The sequence below is a fragment of the Argentina silus genome, assembly GCF_951799395.1.
Source record: "Argentina silus genome assembly, chromosome: 11".
NCBI classification, from domain to species: domain Eukaryota; kingdom Metazoa; phylum Chordata; class Actinopteri; order Argentiniformes; family Argentinidae; genus Argentina; species Argentina silus.
Window position 1 is genome coordinate 18,328,620 of NC_139665.1, and position 22,577 is coordinate 18,351,196.

General features: G+C 41.8%; 1 protein-coding gene across 1 annotated transcript; it reads left to right on the top strand.

The window, feature by feature from the left end:
• Positions 1–6,016: 6,016 nt before the first annotated feature.
• Positions 6,017–21,997, top strand: col9a1c (collagen, type IX, alpha 1c; the record flags this gene model as incomplete). Its single annotated transcript, XM_083681053.1, has 37 exons — positions 6,017–6,077; positions 7,805–7,876; positions 8,442–8,571; positions 10,302–10,698; positions 11,106–11,186; positions 11,840–11,857; positions 12,701–12,793; positions 12,953–12,988; positions 13,277–13,348; positions 13,656–13,700; positions 13,799–13,834; positions 14,050–14,073; positions 14,211–14,264; positions 14,501–14,581; positions 14,885–14,926; positions 15,107–15,163; positions 15,289–15,342; positions 15,578–15,631; positions 15,836–15,889; positions 16,038–16,091; positions 16,285–16,338; positions 16,467–16,520; positions 16,719–16,772; positions 16,884–16,937; positions 17,857–17,901; positions 18,109–18,162; positions 18,479–18,532; positions 18,777–18,830; positions 19,020–19,091; positions 19,195–19,230; positions 19,420–19,464; positions 19,723–19,755; positions 19,863–20,009; positions 20,117–20,171; positions 20,294–20,479; positions 21,472–21,549; positions 21,795–21,997. Exons 1-37 carry the CDS (start codon positions 6,038–6,040, stop codon positions 21,995–21,997), a joined length of 2,772 nt encoding a protein of 923 aa, XP_083537179.1. The 5' UTR covers positions 6,017–6,037.
• Positions 21,998–22,577: the final 580 nt, after the last annotated feature.

Here is a 22,577-nt window from a genome sequence, read left to right on the forward strand (position 1 = left end):
TCAGTGCTCGCATTTAGACTGATCTTAACAGACAGAATTACCTTGAGAGCCGGGGAGGCTGATGGAGGTAGAAATCGTAGGATGTGCTCATTATAATGTAATGCATAGAATGGAATGAGTGAATGGAATGCTCCGAATTTCTCATTCGGTTCCATGCATACCATTCCTCATTCCATTCCATGGATTACAGTATAATGAGCCTGTCCTCCGATTTGTCCCTCCAACAGCCTCCCCTGCTTGAGAGATATTCTACAAAACAATTAATATGCTTGATGTTCTAAAATGCACAGATAGGCCTACTGCAGGCTTTGGTTAATGTGCAATGCATGTTCACAGTACATCCACATACTGTGCATGCACAGTTTCCTTTCCTGGACACCAAAGTCACCTGCTGCTAACCACAACATGGCATGCTGCCATAAGCACAGAGGTATCTTGATTTAGAGGATAGCACTATTGATTTTCATGCAGAGCGGCTTGCTCAGGCCCAGATGACCATACTCTTGAACAAACAGGCAGAGATTTCAATCAGAGAGGCTGTACAGCAAGTAACGAAGACAAGGCCTGCTGTCACTTGTTCAGACAAGGACTATTAGGACTACTAGGACTATTAGGACTACTGCTGTAGGTCAGTTATTTTCCAAGGTCTGTGGTGGTCAGGGGTACAGTGATAGCCAGTGTTTTGCTCCCTTGTGAGACCCTATTGATTGTTGTCTCTTCTCAATTACATGGTGGTACAAGATCAATTATGCATAATGATCATAAAGACATATTGTACAATCTCTTGCATAGGATATTAGTGGTTCAAAAGATCTATGCCATCAAAAATCCCATTCCATGAAAACACAACAGAGGGCTCATATGGGAAAAGGTTTGAATAGTTAATAACAATTGTATGCACTCAGATTTGAGTTTTATGAAAAATGGTCTGAAATGGATTGTACAATACCAGTAAATACATTATACATCCAAAACCTATTTTATTCCTGTATTAAACTAAACCTATGTCAATCACATCACATTATGTTGGGAAAAGTACCAAGAGTTCAGGGGAACTGGTGCTGTGAATGTGACTCAGTGGGTCATGAGTCTGCTCGTCATGAGACTTAGAGGAATAATCACAAGCTGTTTTCCCTTCTTTCTCTCTCTCTCTCTCACACACACACACACACACACACACACACACACACACACACACACACACACACACGCGCACACACACACACACACACACACACACACACACACACTCTCTCTCTCTCTCTCTTCTATCTCTGTCCACACTTTCATTGAAAGCATGAGCTCTCAATTACCTGGCCATATGATCCTCCTCACAGGCCTCTATGGGGGACTCAGTCAGTGTATTAAATTTCCTTAACAACAGAAAATGCTTTGAAATAAGCATCATGATGTAGCTACAACATTATACAATGATTTATGCAATGCAATACTTACTTATCCTTGACCTTCTTGTTGTGGGTTGTAGTCAATCGTGGTGTATCACATATCTTTGAGGTTGGTCTTAGCTGATATCTGATCAAAGCGTCAGGCACTATAAAGCATTCAGGGTCAATAACATACATACAGCATTAGTATTATCGATATTGTGAGATATACTAGGATATATTACTGGATCATGCTACAGTATGTGTACAGTATATATATATATATGCTTTCACAGAGAAATGTTTAGTTGGTGAAGTGAAAGATATGAACGTGGTCTGAGAGCAATAATTATTGTTCTAGAGGTCAACATTTATTTTCAGCTAAAGCAGGTGTTTCTCAGATCTCAGCAAGACATAAATTATATCAGATTTGATGTCAGTGCTATCAAATATATCAAGTATCCATACAGTACCTGTAGGGCGAATAGTGGTTCATTACACTAGTAGGCCTTTTGAAGATATCTGTGTCTGACTTGACTAATCTGTCTGGGTAATTAGGGTGACTGCTGAACATATGTCTATCATCACCAAGCGCTGTTGGTGGCAATTAAAATAAGTCACATGAATCAGAATATAAAGAATACATAGAAGGCTTTATGTTGGGCGTCAGTAATGCTCAGAATGTGTTGATTATCCTTTGTGATGCTGAATTTGTATTTCTAGGATAGGAAACTATAACATTGGATTCTACATCAAGGCCCTTAGTTCATTAAACATACCATATATATATATATATATATATATATATATATATATATATATATATATATATATATATATATATATTTATAGAGAGAGAGAGAGAGAGAGAGAGAGAGAGAGAGAGAGAAAAAGAGAGAGAACACAAGGAAGACACCAGGTCTCTGAAAGTGACCTAAATATCACACCACTAAAAAAGGTATACGAAAGAGGAGACAGCTTGGCAAAGAGTGAGATTGCTTAGTCATGCTCAGATTGGTTAGTCCACATTTCATCCCTCCACCTTGCAGGGCATCCCCAACTCCATCCTGAGGATAATTATTAGCAGAATTACATACAGGCAACACATGTCATTAAGGAGGCACTGTAAAGGTAAAAAAAGGAAAAAAAAAGAAAATAGGTGCACATAAGGCCCAGAGGCATCCATATCTTTTAAGTATCGGTAATAAAACTCAGTCACCACCTCCTGAAGAACTTCTAGCCAATGGGAAACCAATGAACCAACTTTTATGTTCCCCAAGAAAAAGGTTGAGCAACCCCTGCCCAGGTTCTCTCAGTCAGTCCTCACCATGTGCATTTAGAACTGACTTCAGGGGAACATTTTATGTCTGTGGCTCCTTCTGCTCCTTCATCTCACCACCTGATCTCACCACTACTTTCTTTATCTTCAAGCCTGCCTTGCCCCTGTCCAGGAAGGGAGTAAACATGGCGTTCCACAGTTCTGTCTTGACAAGGTAAGATTGGAATGCTAAAAGTATTTCGGAACTATGTATGTATGTTTGAGTAAGTATGTACTGTATGTTAATTTCTGGATGGATTTGTATGGTTCAATTGGCCTTGAGCGCATTGGTAATATTGTGGCCGACGGCATAGTATAATATTTAGCTCTGCATGGATTATAGGAACTGGCCAGAGACCAACACCTCGTCATAATCTGGTTTACACACACACACACATGCAGACTATAAATCTCTATTGGTGGTCATTCAAAAAAGAAAAAAAGGAACGCTGTGAAGCTATTAAACTGTCATCCGCTCCTTTCTCTTTCAGTGGGATGTTTAATTGTGCACTTATGATGGCTCTGTGTCTGGCCCCTGAAATAGCCCCTGTCACATGACCTCTGCTGGGTGGTGTGTGTGTGTGTGTGTGTGGGTGTGTGTGTGTGTGTGTGTGTGTGTGTGTGTGTATGTGTGAGTGAGGGATCAGCAGTAAGCTCAACAGCAGAAGACAATGGCTGGTCACCTTCTGGCCCTGAGAGTTACACACAAACACACACATACACAAACCTCTATAGCCCTAAGCTTTGTCCTGGTAATAGTCCAAATTATGAACTTACTAATTAAAGTGAGTGATAAGTTTAATTTGTAATGCTGAGCACAGTGTGTCGAGCAGGGATCCAGTTTGTGTAATTAAGACAAATGAGTGCACAGAAGTCATGCCAGGAGGGCTGGCTCATACTCCGTGCTCTGGTGAGCTGAGGGGACGTCACCATATGGGTGACACTGGAGGCACAGCCTGCACTAGAAACGAGCTCTGAACGGTGGTGACCACAGGCTGCTTTACGGAGCAAGTGAGGACATAATTGCTCTTGATAAATGATGAGAGACAATATTTTGATTGTTGTTGACGTCTGTATCAGAGATATTTATGTTCTTGTCAGTAATGCCCTTGACCTCTTTTACATACCGTGGCACTAGAGACTCTGCCTGGGATAGAGTATATTGCTTTTGACGCCTCCATTAAGAATGCATTGAAAACCTTGAACTTAGGGTCATTGCGCTGTTACCATAGCTGTTATAGTTCTCCTCATCTAATGAAGACCTACAGAATAACAACCGTGATGAATACAAAAATGATAGACCTTCTATAGACATTTATGTTATTCAATAACCCACGTTAAGACAGCTGCCAAGCTTCCCGGGACCATCAATGTCAGAGTGTTTGTGATGCCATTGCTTACAATGACAGTCCATCCCTCGGGGTTGTGTGTCTAGTGTACACAAAGCTTCAAGAAGCACTAAGCTTTGCTTTCCGAAGATAACCACTTCAGACTGGAACTACTAATGCAAATAGAAATACCCCAAAGCTTTTTGTGCCAAAGAATTGTACAAGGACATCACTGTTGTGAAAGAACCTCTCTCTCTCTCTCTCTCTCTCTCTCTCTCTCTCTCTCTCTCTCTCTCTCTCTCTCTCTCTCTCTCTCTCTCTCTCTCTCTCTCTCTCTCTCTCTCTCCTACCGCTGCACTTCTAGTGGTCACATGTGGAAGTGCTGGGCAGTGCAAGATAATTGCACAGTAAGCAAACCAAAAACACCTGGTTCAGGTAGTCTGATGGTATGTGTTGGTTGATGCACTGTACAGTGCTTTAGGGCTCCTGACAATAAAAATCCCTTAGCATTACCGTCTGTCATGGCTTCACTTGGCAGACAGGCTGGTAGATAGATGTGCATGGAAGATAGACAGCCTGCCTTTAGTGCTTTGGGCAAACTCCTCCATCGTGAAGGGCATATGTTAGCGGCCATTGCTTCCTCTGCAGGGATCTTGCTGAGTAAGACATTTGTCATTCTTCTGACAGCCCCCATCCCTTTAACACGCCACCAATCATCTCCCTCAAAAAAAATGCCTTCTCATACAATGCCTTTGCCCTCACTCCAGATCTCCCCAGCTGTCGCCCTTTTGATTGTGCTGATGAGGAGTTGCAGGCTTCTCAGAACTCCGAAAACACAAAGACAGGCTAGGCAAATTGTGGGAGTTCTGACTGAAGTGTGGTCGAAGTACAAACTGTAGAACACAATAGGGTCTATGTATATCTTATATCTATGTAAGTCTATCTTACCACTCATGGTTATTGTCTATCTTCCGCTGTAGATTGAAGACCCATCTCTTCAGGCTACATCTGTCAACTGTCCCTCCTAAAGACCTCTTCATCCCCACTACTCCCCTGTGCAAGTTTCTCTCCTGTAAATAAATTAAACTTAAACATTTTTTAAATGCTTCCTTCTTCTAGCATTGTGACTGCCAATAGCCCCTGGTCCTAGCATAGATTACTTTTTCTTATGATGACTGATGGAAAGATGATTCACTTACTTAGACTAACGTATTTGTTGCAAATCGCTTTGGATATGTGAAATGCCATAAATGTAAATGTAAATGTATTGTAAAGAGACTACAACAACTGTGTCCATGTGCTGCTTTTAGGGCAGGCCTCTTCACAATTAGAACCAGACATATTGTTATCTAACCAGAGCTGAGAGGACAGAAGGAGCTAGAGACAGAAACCTGTCTTCCACTTCTTTACTGCATGAAGTGGTCATTACAACATTTCATTCAGTGTACCAACTCAATAGTCAGACATCTTCACTCTGAAGGACAGGCAATGCATTGAAATAACTCAGCTGTTTATTTCACCCTCTCTATCTTATGCCCAGACAACAGACATATATAGCAGACATAATTAATGTCTATAGCCTGGATAAAACATTGGATGTAGGTTCATGTCTTTAAATGCACAAGAATGTATGTGTTACTTGTCAATGGGGAAATTCATTACTTGTCAATGGGGAAATTCATGGGATTTCATGGAAATTCATGCTTTCTTTCTTGCCCTTAACGATAACATTCCATGTGTATGTGTTGTCATCCAATGTTCATTCATCAAACTGATTGTTCATACTATGATCAAGTAATGTCCTTGCTGTCACGTCAATATGTATGTATCTCGGTGTTTTGTAATATCCTTTAATGTGGCTTTTGATCACCCTCTTCACAGCTTTACCGATTTAGACAAAAGACATGGTAGAGATGTTGATAGAAGCAGATTGAATGACCAGATGTATCCCTCTCTCCAGGAAGCAGCCATGGCATCATGCGATGTCGCTGTACCCCTCTGTCTTCATGGCCCTCCTCTCCTTTCTCCTCGCTCCAGCCCACGGCCGTAAGTCTCCCGGCATGACTGACATCACAAACTCAGTGCACAGTGTACAGTACAGTACATGTACTTTATGTAAACTGCATCAGTTTGGGGTATTTGTTTGCCAAATACATGCTGAGGTCTCAAAAACACACAGGATACTTTTCACAATATCTCAGGTCATTTCCTTTATACGCTGTAGGACAAAAATAGCCAACACACTGTACTGTATTCTATTCTGTTCTGTAATCTCTGCTCTGGTAATCATGATAAGCCTCTCTCCGGAGCAGTTAGGAGGATACAATAATAAATCTATGGACAGAATGTGATGATGTTCACTGTGAAAGCAATTACTTAGGTGTACAGTGGCAAACAAACATAATGGTTATTCTTTAATGTAGCAGTGAATGCCAGCTAAAAGCATGGTTTACAGAACATGCACAGAATGTGTGGTCTGAGTATTTTCCTCATGAAAAGATCTGCTTATACACTAATCATCATAGTGGCACTTACACGTGACAGTGCTCCAATTTGCGGTCCATCTCCTGCTCATTTGCACTAATGACTGGATTTTAGAACCCATGGCTATGGGAGGGAATGTTTAACAACTTAAAGCCCACATGCACAGTCAGATAAGTGTTTACAGGTAGTAAACATCGGATATAAATACCATCTCCCTACTGTATCTCATTTCTCAGCAGTTATGCGGGACCTGAGAAAGGCTTCCAGATGTGTTGTGTTCACACTGCTTTCTCTAAACGAGCTGACTCAGGTTATTGACTCTGGAACCCCTCCGGTCGTTATTTTATGACTCCCAGATCCTCATTTCATTGTTTCCCCTGCATTGCATTTTTGCCCTCATATCAAACAGGGGGGAACCAACCATCAACCACATCACCAGAGCAGCAACCTCTTCAGCTTTTTCCAATTCATTATGGCCTCAGGGCTTTACAGTTATAGTTGTCCTTTCTCTTCTTCGACTTAAACACTTCAATACTCTCACATTCTGAAGACATCAAAGGCTAATGTTCCCCAAGTTCTCATTGTCTTAAATGTTTAAGATTCTCCCAAGCTTTAGGAGGGAAGGAACGCTTTCATTGTATCTTTTTCAATATATCTAATCTATTTCTGTAAGAATGCCAGTCAGAAATACAAATTAGCCAAGACAAAAGACACAGGACTAATATTATATATAGCTTACTCAATCACCAAGAAATGTTGTTGAGGATGAAAGCAGAAAAGAAAGTCCAACAGTGTGAATGCTTGTCTGTTGCTTTTGTTGAGACCTCTATCTCCATGAATCACATGCAGATTAATCAACAGGAAAGAGGCTTACCTGTCATCCTGACCTTCTTAAAATCTTTCTACAGACAAGAGAAACATGGCCTCGAATTCCTCCCTCCACAGTCATGCAACAACAGCCCCACATTCATCCACATTATCATCCTGCATGTGTTGAATGCACATCAAAAGATGTGTCCATTATTTTAATATAGTAAACAGTGTTCAGATCAATCAGTGTGCACCTGTGAAATAATGCATGTGAGCTGCAGCTTTAAGAATAACTTGCATAAAAAATGCATTCACTGTGAGCTTAACATAGATTGGCATCCATGCCTTGTTTTCATGCCTATGGCTGACCTCACTCGAGGACATGCAATTCAATGGTGATTGTGAATTATGATTTGGTGTCTAGTTGGTGCCATAAATAAATAATCCTAACAAAACTGTTGTTTCTATTTTTCCATTAGAGCTGGATCTCAACAGATTGGATGGCGATACTGTCTGCCCCACCATGAGAAATGGACAAGATGACCTACCAGGTAAAGTGAAACAAAATGGGGAATGAAGCGCACATTTTATGTAGCCTAAAAAAACAACAACCTTGGTTTACAAAATCTGTTGGAAAGCAAATACTGAATATCACAACTAAGCTAGTTGCCTTGATTAGGTACATCGGGTGGGCTGCAAGTCTTTAGACACCTTTTGATTTCAAAAGAGACAAATAAAATGTTCCACTTGAGCATGGCGGATTTTAGTAGGAACAATTCTAGCTCAGCAAGATCTTAATTGGTCACCACTGCCCTGTTTGAAACAAATTCACCACCTTCAAAGCACTTGCACATGTTCTACTCCATACAGTTAGGATAAAAAAGCATGTGTCAGAGGAAAACTAATTAGAATCATATGTAACTCATACATTTGTAAGCTGTATGTCACACAGAATAAGATTTTATGTATAGTATAAGAATGAGACTGCACTCATAGCCACAAATTTCCACTTCATTTTCCTGAAATAAAGATGCACTCATGCTTCTATCAACATATCATTCATGAGTGCGATTCAAGAGATGTCAAATAATAATCTGTTTCTGTTCTGTTTGGAAGGTTTTGATCTTATTACCCAGTTCCAGCTGGATGTTATCCCTCTGAAAGGGGTGAGGAAGGTGGAGGGGTCTACACCCCTCCAGGTGGCATACCGGCTCGATCGAGAGGCCAATTTCCAAATTCCAACCAGGTAAATACAGTAAAGATTGCAAAACAGAAATGTGTAACATACAAATGCTTGAGCTGTCTTTGCCAATACAGGTGTTGTATTATTACAGGCCCCAGACAGGTGTTATTGCACTGTGAAAAGCTTATAATTGGCAGAGAAAAACATGCCTGAACCCATTTGGCATCTCTTGGAGACGAGAAGCGTGGGGGGGGGGTGCAGACCCCCCTTGTAGCCATTTTATATTGCCCGGAAACATGAAGGGCCATATTTCATCATGCATTCTTGGTTGTAGTTTAATTCAAAAAAAAAAAAAAAATTCTGGACTCATAAAAGGGGGTAGGGCTGGGAATCAGAAGAGACAGGTGCTGACAGCTTCAATAGGTCCCTGTGAAAAGAGCTATTACCGCTCTGTTCCAATCTATTAAGTCACACAGTGAATAAAGGGTCCTGTTTCCTAATCACTGCACAATCAAAATAGAACCATTTTCGGCTTATATTTTTGCTCGTATAGCCTAGTACGTTTTGAGAAAATGTGGTGTTAAGTACATTTGGGTGCTTTAAAAAGCCTTCTGCAGGTTTTAAATTACATTTGCTGTTTACCTAACTGAGGATGTCTTCTTGTGTGTCTCTGTCGGTCTGGTCTGGTCTGGCTGATCTCTTCCAGTGGACCTGTGTTCTTAGAGACTGTTATGTAACCCTTTGAGACCCTGTGCCATGCAGCCACTTCAGGCCATCATACCAAACACTAATACATGTTTGCCTTGGAGTCCAGTGGCCAGACTGTGCTTTGAAGTCTGTTGTTTTTTCAAAACCCTTTAACTCTAATACCTGTCTCTACTGCAGGGCATAGCCTAATACAGTACAACACACTTGGATGTGGGAGAGCATTTCCCCAGGTACTGCAGAACTCTGGAGAGTGGTCTTCATTTGCTTTATTGGGTTACAGGAAACTCCTTTTTTATTGCCTTGCCTTGAACCATTTACAAGAATGTAAAAAGCCGGCTGCAGCGCCCATCCATAAATGCACCACCTATGGAGACGCTGGCTTGTTAAAAACACAGGGAGCGGTAGACTGGGGAGAATCCTGTGCTAGATGGGACGGTTTAATTAATGTGTTGATCTGAGCACAAGGGTCTGCATGTGCAGCTTCTGATTTATAACATAATGGCAAATAAAAGGCGTCATTGATCCTTTGAGGTAATTATAATAGTTGCGTATGCATGAATGAGTTGCGTATGCATGAGACACACAGAGACTGAGAGACACAGAGACAGCGAGAGGCTTTGAACATTAAAGTGTTGGTTTTGATTCATGTCTCATTTATGATGTAATCATGGGTGTGGGAAGCGGGAAGTGCACTGATGCTTTGTGATTGTGGCCCGCAGCTTATGTCTCCTTTGTGATCATGCATTTTCTTTAACATTAGCAAGCATCAGAGGTCCAACTCGTCTACCACCCAAGGTGTGTTGTGTGAACTATGTGGGTAATGGAAAACTTGCCTCAGTTCTTCCTTTCTAATTAATCACAAAGATGAGAGTAATTGAGAAGCACATTTCAAACATTAAAGTCTTGAACGAAGGAATGACACCCATGGCCTTTGGTGCTGTCCTCGCTGGCCCTTATTGAACTGCATGCTTATGAAATCAACAATTCTGTGTCTGAATGATGATTGTATTTGGCACAGTACACTATATGAATTTGAGTAAAGATATATTTTTTATCCTCTATTTGTTCATCCATCACCCATCCAGGCTGAACTTCCCTCGGGGCTTCCCTGAGGAGTACTCCCTCATGGCCACGTTCCGTATGATCAAGAACACGGTAAACAAGGTGTGGAACGTGTGGCAGGTGGTGGATGAGGACGGGCGTAAACAAGCAGGGCTGAGGCTCAACGGTGACCAGCAGGCCCTGGAATACTTCCTGATGGGCATGGATGGCAACCTGCAGACCGTCACCTTCCCCGGCCTCTCCGTGCTCTTCAACACTAAGTGGCACAAGGTGATGATCGGCGTTGAGCGCACCCAGGTCACCCTGTACGTGGACTGCCAGGCGGTGGACCAGAAGCCCATCAAAGACAAAGGCCCTGTCAACACGGAGGGGGACACCCTCATCGGAAGACTGGATGTGGATGCAGACGCTTCTGTAGTGGTGAGTGGGAACAGAGATGTGTTGGGCTTAAGCTTGTCCACTGACAGTGGTGTTTAGCCCTATCAATGAGGCTCTGCTTTAACATACAGGCCTCAGGTTTATAGGTGTGCTGCAGTGCTCTAATGTTGAAGTGCTGCTGACACAGCAGAGCTGCAGCTCAGCAGGGTTCCACCGTAAAACTAAAAACGTATTCCACTGCAAAAAGCTCCCTTGTGAAAAGTAGGGCTTTAACTCATTCAACCCGTAGAGGGCATAAAGTCAAATGGCCTGCATCACAGGCAAAGCAAGTACAGGTTTCTCTCTCATATGATTTTCTGTAACAATTGTTTGTCTGAAGTTGGGAAAATAGCAAGAAGGTTCTTATATTAAATGGTAAATGAATGGTAAAAATGAATGTGTCTTTTCAGTTTGAACTCCAGTGGATGCTGATTCACTGCGACCCCAAGAGAGCCCAGAGAGAAAGCTGCAATGAGCTGCCAGCCACAGAGGTAACAACGGTCTGATCTCAACCTGCTTCGCTCTGACAGCCTTATTAGTTTGGGGAGATAGGCCAGCCAAGTAGCTTTCACTAACTAGTCTGTGTGCATCTGCCCCTCTGGGATCCTAAGGAAATTGGATGTTGCTCCATGAAACAAATATGTCAAATAAGCAGTTACCATAACAGTGGAGAATGCTGCCAGTTTGCAGCCTGAGTTGAAAGAAGACACATTGGAAGAAGTGTCCCCATTTTATAAGCATTCATTGTCTACCTCCTTTTAGAATTGCATACAGGATATTATAAGTAGGTGATCTGCTTATAAACATTTCTGAATGGTCCCGTTTGTATTTTAGTACTTTTGTTATGATGCAAATACAGTACAGTATGTCTATCCATTTTAGAATGTTCTATTTCTGTGTCTGGTTCGAGGTCTGGTTTGCTTTGTTAGCTTTGGGGCTATGTTTTCTGCTTGCAGCTGTACTGTTTCAGTCCTCCAATACTGAAATGGTCCATGGGGCCTGTATACTGTGGGGCTCTATATATGAAGCATGATTTGCTCACAGCTATTGTTTTGAACTGGTGCGCTCCTTCTGACACTTTGGGTGAAGGTGGTGTGACTATTTCACTAACTCTACATTTATCTTATTTCTCTTGCTTCTTCAGATGTATGCCAATGCTGAGGTATTTATCTTTTCTACTTCCTTCTTTTTTTTTTTTTTTTTCGCAAATACTCTTTTCAATGCTTTGTTGCCTAATGATCTCATTGCTTTGTTCCACAACTACGACATTTTGCCATTTCAGAGTTGTAAAACGATATTATAAAGTACGAAACAACATGGGTTAACATATTGCAGTGGCTGCTATAATACCAATTACAATTTGTAATTTGTAACTTAGTGACCTTTTTGTGACCTTAGCAATGTGGTGGTAAGTTTGTTTACAGACCGGCTCTGAACAAAAAAACTGCAGAGATCTATTTCCTCAGACAGAACATCCCCTGACAAATCAAATGTGGTGTTTCGACAATAAAAGCCTGGACAACCTGTCTTGGTCTTCATCCAAAACACAATCTAAGTGATTCGAAACGCTATAGGGCTTTGTGTGGATCACAGACAGGTATTTTTACCCTGAGAAGCTGCTGTAAGTTTACTTACAGTAGAATAATATTTCTAGTATTAATTTTTACCACATTTAAAGCACATTGTTTGAAGAGCAAAGAGCAGTGGTTCTGTGACAATGTTATAGATTATGTTATCTTACCATACCATAGACTTTGTAAGGTATATCACTAAGGTTAGTATGGAACCAAAATGATTCAATCAAAGGGACTACACTTCAGATAGCAAGCAATTTACTGTAGAGTCAGCTAATCTAATTAGTCAGTACTAATCTATTAGTTTTGTGATAGACATTGTAGACTGTATCAAATTAACTCTGGCTGGAATAAGAATGTTTCCCCACTCTCCTCAGAGTGGCATTCACTCTCCCCTGTGTGCTGATTGACTGTGCTGTGTTTCCCCCCAGCCCGACCCCAAACCTGTCCCAGGCCCTCCCGGTAGCCAGGGCCCTGAGGGACCCAGGGGACCCCATGGAGAGGACGGCAGAGATGGAAGGGATGTAAGTCTCCCCTGCCCAACTACACAGTTTGCACAGATCCTAGCGTCCGATTTATACTTTAAATGAGTGAATAAATGCCACTAAAATCAAAACATTGATTACTTTAGCTAGGCAACTAACTTGTATAGAAATTAAATCTTGTTCTGCGCTTTCTTCCAGGGCCTCCCAGGATCAGCAGGCGTTTCAGGGACTCCTGTAAGTACAAGATAATGAATGTGTTTTTGCTGCAAAGTGTTTAATTTATGCATCATTGCCATACTAGCTCAAGCCCTTCTCAATACATCTAGTGTGTTTACTCTGCACAATAGATCAGTGTTGACTAAAACCTGGCGGCTCCTTATCTCTATCCAGATGAGAGTGGCACATCTTTAATTGATTAAACATTGACTGTCTGGCACTGCCAGGGTGTATCTTAGCAACCGCGGTGGGCGATGCCGGAGGGTGATAAAGCTGTTTATGTGACTTGTTGTGTCTGTTACTCAGGGCAGCAAAGGGGATCAAGGGGAGATCGGTCTTCCTGGACAGAGAGGGCTGCCCGGCCTACCAGGAGCTTCTGTGAGGACTATTACCACCCACACACCCTGTCAAAAACTAAACCCAGTGTTTTTATCTGCGCACAGTGCAATGCCATATGTAACATTGTTACATATGGCATTGTGTGAGTGTGTGTGTGTGTGTGTGTGTGTGTGTGTGTGTGTGTGTGTGTGTGTGTGTGTGTGTGCACATCTGTGAAAGTGAGAGAGAGAGAGAGAGAGAGAGAGAGAGAAAGAGAGTGAGGGAGAGAGATACTGTAGATAGAGAAACAGAGACATTACAGACCAGTATGCAGTATAATCAATTATTGGTCCTCTTTTGAATACAGGGAACTTCTGGTCCAATGGGGCCAAGAGGACCTGTGGGTGAGAGAGTGAGTACCTTTATCATACTGAACACATCTACAGTATATCTGACTGATTAATATCACAGTCATTGATGACTGAATTCACATTGTTTCTCTGATGATAGGGGCTCCCAGGCTTTCCTGGGCCACCAGGTGCTCCCGTAAGGATCTTCATCTTTCTCACACTTTTCACAAAGCATTAGTTTAACTGGCATTTACGCCCATAGAACCATTCAAGCGACTATATTTAACGTTACTATAGTTACAGTATATTCAAAATATTTTGTCACTTATATTATCCCTCTATGGGTTGTTAATTCAGTTAGAGGCAAGTGTGAAATCCTTGTTTTGATTGTGTTTTGCTTTCATTTCACAGGGAGCTGAGACAGTAGGACCTCCAGTATGTACTACAGACTCAACATCTTCTCTTGTTCTGTGGAGCATTAAGACTCGATACAGTGGTTAAATATAGCCCCACTGATGCGCTACAGAATAATGCACTAATGTGTTTGTTCCTGTTTATGTATTCCCCTCCAGGGACCATCAGGGAAAGCAGGGACCCCAGGAGACGAGGGCAACATGGGGCCTGAGGTTAGTGTCCAAACAAGAATAAAATCATACACAACAATGTCATTTATTATACAGTACACATCAAACAATGTGTGAATGCATTGTATGTTCATCTTGACAGTCCTCTAGTGATATGCTAGGCTTATAACTGATCTTTTTGATGTACTACTGTATGGGCCACTTACTGTACCAAACATAACTGATATCTCAAACTGTCCTGTATTTGATATCAATAAAGTAAATGTCTATCGTTGCAGGGTGCAGAGGGACCTCGAGGAGGACTTGGGCCCCCAGGTCCTGCTGGCACGCCAGGACTACCAGGAGCACCAGGACCTGCGGTAAATACTGAATCTCATCTCTCCTTTGTGACATTTAACATTTACATAATGTCTGTTAACCTCTGTTCTCTTTTTTCAGTTTGCTCTTCACCTGCGTTATCTGTTGAGGGTTCAGATGTGGTCCTTGTGTGTTTCATCCTAATGTGTTTTATCTTTGTCTCTATTCTGACCCCTTAAGTGCACTGGGTGTTATTGCATCTGTGTCAAACAGATACAGAATGATAACCCCATGTAGAGTGGTCCTCTGTATCACTAATGTGGATCTGGATGTTGAATGCCCAGCTTGTTACTACTGTGTTTTAGGGACCTCCCGGGGCTGCCAACTCAGAGGGAAGTGGGGAAGCTGTGAGTTTTTCTTTTTCTTTTTTTTTACAATGTTTCAGGGCGATCTTTAAGTGGAAGGTGGTGAGAACGCATGAGGAAGATCAGCCACTTCAGCTCTTCAGTGGCAATTAGAAGTGATACCAGCGGGATGCACTGAGGGTGTAGACTGATGAGGGCATGTCTGTCTGTATTTATTCTCAGTGCCTTGCTGCCTGCCCAGCTGGACCACGGGGAAATCCAGGACTGCCAGGGATGAAGGTGAGGAATGTTAACAAGGGGCTCTGACTGCATACCTGGCTTTGGGCAACAGGACCCTTACCATCACGTTAAAGCTCTCACTCTACAGTAGTCGTCACAGTCTAAATTGGTTTGCTTCTTTGAAGGGACACAAAGGTTTAAGTGGCGACCCTGGAGCGGCTGGGGAAGCAGGACTGAAGGTAGGAGCAACATTGAACAAGAACGCATCTTGACAACTTGGACAGCCGATAAATGTCAGGTGTATTGTATGCTACCCACACATTCCTATCACTTTATGAGTTTGCTCACATCTGAATACAAATGACCCTCTCATGTCTTCTATGTCAACCACTAATTCAGGGCTTGTTGCAGGATAATTATTTCAGCATATGAATCAATATGATTATTTTTGCTTTTATTTCTTTTCACCCAAAGGGAGAGTCAGGACCTTCAGGTGTACAGGGCCTTCCAGGGCGGATGGGAGCTGATGTAAGATTGCTCAGAAAATGACCAGCATCCATTAAGACTTATCTTTCATCTGTTATTCACTGCAGGATCATGATGATTCCAAAGCCTCTTGATTTGGTCATGCAATCATTTATGACAGATTTATGGCTTTGCATCATTCTGATACATGACAAATCTTCCTCAAAAATAAGTTTCATTTTAACATTAACAATGTATGTATTCCAGGGACAAAGAGGGCCTATTGGATTTCCTGGTACCCTTGGAGAGAAGGGAGATAAGGTAAGGGTTAAAGCATTCCTACACGATAAGTAGTATGTAGAGTATCAATGCATCTGGAATCATGGAACATACTGTATCTCCATGGCGATGGTACAGGTTGTACTGATGTTGTACTTTAGTCTCATTGTCTGTTGTCTGCTCCTGTCAGGGTCCCCCTGGTTTCAATGGCATCCCTGGACCTACTGGCCCACCTGGATCTCCTGTAAGTGCTCTTAATTTCATTAACTCTGTCAATTTCCCTCTGCCATTTCCAATCAATGTCCATGTGGGAAGGGCAGAATTCAGTTGAAATGTGACTCACTATCCACAACAGCAAAGGGTTTGTTTTTTCTAAATGCCTGCCATCAATACATCAATAATGCTATACCGCAATAGTGAACACTTGTCTCTGGCAGGGTGTGGAGGGCATTCGTGGACGTCAGGGTTTGGAGGGGCCCCAAGGAGATGAGGTGAGTGGCCCTGTCATGGGCCCTTTTCTTCTCTGGTGGTTCTTTGGCTTTTCTGTCAAAATGTGGTTTGAAGTCTTTTCTTCACCAGCAACTGTTTCATGTTTCATTACATGTGTATTTTTTATCAGGGAGCTGTTGGTGCTCAAGGAGAGCACGGCCCAATGGGCCCGAAGGGAGATACTGTAAGTCAACTTACAATACAACTTGAATTGACCTCCATATTGCCTCATCATTAAAATAATCTTCCACTTTGTTTGTATTATTAGTGCATGTATTAATATTAGTACATTAGTATTCGTATATGAGTGTATCTAAGTGAAATCTTCTCATGGGTTTAAGTGAGTGTGATGATGATGATGATGTTGTGATGATGATTACAGGGAGATGCAGGGAAAGACGGTATGGATGGACTCCCCGGGGTGGATGGAGCTAAGGTCAGTCGATGCTCAATGTTCTGGTATTTTCTGAACGTAGTCTTACTATACCTTTCCAATAACCACAATGTAGCCTGTTCTGCACACTCATATCTGTCATTTTTCCAACAGGGAGAAGCTGGGGTGTCTGGTACTGTTGGTATCAGGGGTATTGTCGGAATTCCAGTGAGTCTAGCATTATTTTGGTATTTTTCGTCTGGGAAAGATGGCAAGATTTGGTCATAGCCACACTGTTGTTTAAATAAGCTTTGTGCCTTACACTCTGTAATGATGTAAAGGAAAATCACTATCAACTATCATCTATTTATCAATATTGATGCTATGTCCTAACTCAAATTATTGTTTGAGTCACTGTAAAGTAAATCCAATCAAAGCAATGACAAACAATGATTGGAGATTAGATTTCCTCACACAGCTTTGCTGGTATTAAAAGGGAAGCCAAAAGCAACAGCTGAGGAAATCAATACAGCGTTGCCTTCCATTCCAACCACACTGCAGCCCCAGATTAATAAATAATTTAAAGGCAAACAACCAAGGGGACGGAAAAATCCAATACCAAAACCACAAATGTCCCATTACTTGCAAGGTTATGCAGGTCAGAGGCCAAAACTGGGAAAGTAATATTGACAAGTACCACAGAAAGGAAGTAGCCTATCCCCCTTATCTTGTAGCAGTAACACATAGGATAACCAGTATGAGTTAGTTTTCCTCAGAAAAAAGGAAAAGGATTAATGGACAGTGAAATCAATCAGCCCACAACATCTGCTACCTCTGACTTAAACCGAGAGAAAATACAGCAGGCTGTCATAACACAGATGGGTATTGACACCTAATTGTTCATTCCAGAGGAAACATACTGTACAATACATGATAAGATAGAAACAGGATTAAAACGTTGAGTGTAATGCTTCTCCATGTGATCTGTACATTTACCATCCCCCCAATCAAACAGTCGATGCTATACTGTTAGAATGCTGAATTATGTATATCCAGAACGCTGAATTATATATATCCAATATCATTATCAGTTTATAGATTTCCCATGTTGTCTTTGCTCATGGTACCTCCTGTATTGTTTCTATAGGGGCAGCCAGGGCAGCAGGGGCTGGTTGGTCCTGCTGGTGCACAGGTAATGTCTCAGTTTATTTACACAATTTCACATAAAGGTATTACATATTGTGGATACATAAGGGGAACTAATGTGACAAATGGAAATACAGTATCAATTACTCAATAGCGCTATAACAGCATAACTGTGTGTGTGTTTGTGTGTATGTATGCATGTTTTGAGTTGTTTGTGTATTTATGTGTATATGTGTGATGTGTTTTTGCACAGGGCGATACCGGAGCTGAAGGAGCTGTAGGACCAGTTGGACTTCCTGGAAAAACTGTGAGAGACATACAGTATATTTCCCATGTTTCTGATACTGCTGCATTTCATAGTCCTCTGTAATCATGAATGTGGCACATTGTTCAGTGTGAGCTATGTCTATAGAGCAGGGGAGGCTAGTGGAGGTAGAAATCGGAGGACGGACTCATTGTAATGCATGGAACGGAATGAGGAATGGTACCAAACACCTTTCCTCATTCTATTCCATGCATTACAATAAGCCCATTCTCCGATCTCTACCTCCACCAGCCCCCTCGGTACAGATCTGATGTTTCTACTGAAGATGCTGCGTAATAAGACTTTCATATTCGTTTAGGGGGACACTGGACCAGCAGGAGAGGATGGCATACCTGGAAACAAGGGTGCAACTGTACGTTTGCAATGATTTATTTGATGCATAATACAATAATGCACACATACGTATGCACATTTAATCATACTGTACATGCTGATTTTGATGCAGATACTGTAGCCCACAGCTAATCAATAATGATCCTGCTATGAACAAAGAGCTGACAGCTGTTACTGCATAGTAAACCTATGCAGTTTGACACAGAGTATCAGTATCAGCAGTGATAATAACTGAGTATTATGTGTCCCCCATTGCCCTCTAGGGTGAGACAGGGAAGCAGGGGCCATTGGGGGCTGAGGGGCCCGCAGGTATCCAGGTGAGAATCTCTCTAATCGCTCAATCAGGTCATCATGAGTATGTTCTGAGTAATCACTGGAAGTCAGGTGAAACTGAGTACGTTTTTATGTACTCAGTAAGGATTTATACACTGTAGGTGGCATAGTGCAGCCATGAAAACTATACTCCAATTCTGACCTCATTAATTATGTGTTTGGGGTATTTACAGGGTGACAAAGGAGACAAAGGTGACACCGGTGACAAGGGATTCAAGGGTCACACTGGACACAAAGGAGACCAGGCGAGTTCAGATATGTAGCCTAGTGGATTTGCTTCACCTTTATTGTTACCAGTTTGTATAAGGGTGTCTAATTCCTGGTGTCCTATTGCTTGTCTTTGTTTAGGGTCCTCTTGGCCCAGTTGGCCCGAAAGGAAGTGAAGTAAGTCTATTGTTTCATATACACTTGTTTTGGAAATTGTGTGTGGTTTTATATACAGTACAGTAACAACGCATGTCCTCATATTCAAACAACTCGATGCACTTTGACTTCAGTTGTACCACTGTAATGTCAACCATTTCTGAAGCCCTTGAAATATCTATGTAATGAGAATCTTACTTCTGCACACAGGGTGATCCAGGTTCAACTGGGGATTCTGGAGTTAAGGGAGACCAGGTATGTGTTCATCAGAGAGATTAATTTGATCATCAGTATTCCCTTAATGATTTATGGTGCTGTGTATTTTAAGCGATTATGATTCCTTAAATACCTAGCCTATTTTATCAGTGATGTTTGCTGTTTTTACTATGTAATTACTACGTTATTACTATGCAATTATGCAGTATTTACTAAGCAGTATGAGATTCTCTCCCCTTAATTGTGTTGTTGTAATCAACAATTGTGCTTATCTAATCTATCGTACTGTTTTTATAGGGACCTCCTGGTGTTTCCGGAATTAAAGGACAGGTAAAGAATATGTGACAGTTTCAGACAGCTGTTATGTTCCTGCAACACTTGCACTGGTAAGGCTGATTGATGAATGATGGCCTGTTGTGCTGTCCTCTCACCCCTAGGCTGGAGAGAAGGGACAGAGGGGATCCACCGGGGCTGATGGCAGACCAGGCCAGCCAGGCCACGAGGGTTTGACCGGCCCCATGGGCACCAGTGGACTGGAGGGCGAGAGAGGGCTTGTCGGACCACCAGGGCCTAGAGGCCTACCTGTAAATGTCCTTTGCCAGTGTGTGAGCACTAACTAAAAGAAATACTGCATTGAGTTTGCATTGTTATATATATATATATTTTTTTTTTCTTCATCCAAATCCAATAGGGTCCTAAAGTGAATGACATTAAGCTACGTGAGCTATGCTCAGCAATCGTTGAAGGTAAGTGAATATCGTGTTCAGAACATTAGAATGGCCAGTGTGTTTAAGCATAATGAAATAAGACAGTTCAAGGTGGACAGCCATGTTGTTGTTAAAGTAACCTGTATTTCATTTCCATCTAGAACACTTAGACGAGTTTAAAAAAGAGCTTCTTAAGAAGCCAGCACCCATTGCAGCCCCTGGTGCCCCAGGGCCAGCGGGCCCAGCAGGTACCCCCGGACCATCAGGAGAACCTGGATCCAGAGGCCTGATGGGACTGAAGGGACCACCTGGCTACTATGGGTTACCAGGCGCACCTGGAAAGAATGGTACTGTAGGACTCAAAGCTGCTTTATATGCTTCAGGACCACATTTTATACAGTAATAGTTAGCAAGGTTATTGTGAAAGATAATGTGTTCTCAATGAATTTGCTTGACAGGGCTGAACAAAAGTGAAATTAATGAAGGCACTTAAAAAGATCCAAAGACAAGAGACTTTAACTAAAAATGACCATTTAATTTTGTACAGCAGAGAACATCTACTGATACAGCACAGCACTGCACAGCACTGCTCACTGGTACAATAGCCTTTAACTTGTCCTTCATGCATATGGTTGGAGAGCATCCAAAGCTGTTATGGTGGATGAAATCTGTTTCTTAATTAAACCTAGAGAAAACAACATTGTCTGCTTGCCAATAGCTGGGACTATACAATAGCTCAGCGCTCTGAAAGAGCTTGCACACTGTGTTCTCTGGATGAAAATGCGATGAGTCACGCATTCACAAAATAGGGTTGAATCAGGACACTGCTTAAAAATCATCTCTGCTAAATCTGTTCACAATATTTTAGATGAATTTGATTTATATTTATAGTAAGCAATCATATTCTCTGTAACAAGCGCACTACTACCATAAACTATATAGTACTATGTTTTTGTGCTGAGTGAAATGTAAGAAAAACGTACAGTTTAATTACTGTTTGGTCGTTTAAAATGAAAGCTGGCCAGCCTGCAATGCATATTGATGGTTATAGTTACTATTACTGTGTGTCGTTATGAAATTAATGGTGGATTGAACTTTTAATTAGATGACAAAGGATACTCTTTTGGTGCACTGATTTGCTTTTGTGACATGCACAGTATTCTTTTATCTCTTGAGAGTTACAGTGCATTTTGCAAAAGAAATGTGTTTTTGCAAATGCTGTTTCAAGAAATGTGCTCAAGCAATCGAGAAAAACTGTAGTTGCAGTCCTGGGATAAAAGCCCATTTCATTGTACACAGTATACTGTTGAGTGTCTGAAAATGTGCCTTTTGTCTGCAGGTGATCATGGCGAGAAGGGGGGGAAGGGAGAGGACGGAGTGGGCATCAAAGGAAGTTCAGGCGAGGCAGGCCCACAAGGTAACACACCTCCCATTTTAGCATGTTCTCATGGGAACATCGCCATTATGACCCTCATAACTGTATATCCGTCTTTCTGAGATGATCTCATTGAACAAATGTGATATTGTAGGCGGTTGTAGGGCTCATAACTCATCATTTACCCAACCATCCAGATCTACATTATGCTGCATTGTAGGCTAGAGGGATACAGTATTACAGTATGTCACCATCCTGACCCTCATCCGTTGTAATCCCTGTTTCAGGTGTGGTAGGCGCTCCTGGTGTTGGTAAGGATGGTAAAAATGGGGCCAATGGCGATAAAGGGGATCCTGGCATGCCAGGTGCCGCAGGTCCCAGGGGGGCCACGGGAGCCCCGGGCCTTTGTGACCCCTCAAACTGTATAGGAAGGCCCCCACCCCTCTATTTGATGAGTGGAAAGAAGTCCTCCAGCTACAAGGGCCCATGAGGACAGAGAAGCTCAGCAGCACATTCCTTATCTCCATCATCAGTCACAGCAACAACGAAATGGGGTCTTCAACCTCAATTGAGTGGTGATCCATCGGAGTCTTCAAATGTCTCAATTGGACCCCGGAACACAGAGAAACCAAAGGAACAGAAAAAGAGACAAATACTGTAGAATACTGTATAGATCTTTCAAACTTTCATCTTTGGACTGATGCATCAGTTTGTAGAGGGTTAGCTTATCTGATGGTGTTGATTCAAAGACAGCTGCTAATGTTCTATCCAAAGAGAAATCTATCAAATTTTAAACTTATTTTCAATGAATGCTGTTTTAGTCAATACTCAGTTTCAAGCTTACTCTTTTACTCAAATACCTTCTGAATGTTTGGCAGAAAAACTGGGCAATCATGTTGGCATCACAATTTTTTATTTTTATTTTATGCATGTACTAATGTCTAATTCCTTGTTAGAATAAGATCATATCTCTATGTACAGTATGATGTCTGACATACAGTATCTCAGAAACCAACCTGCAAACTCATATTTCTTTGATTCATTAAAAATGGAGAAGTCCACTACCATCA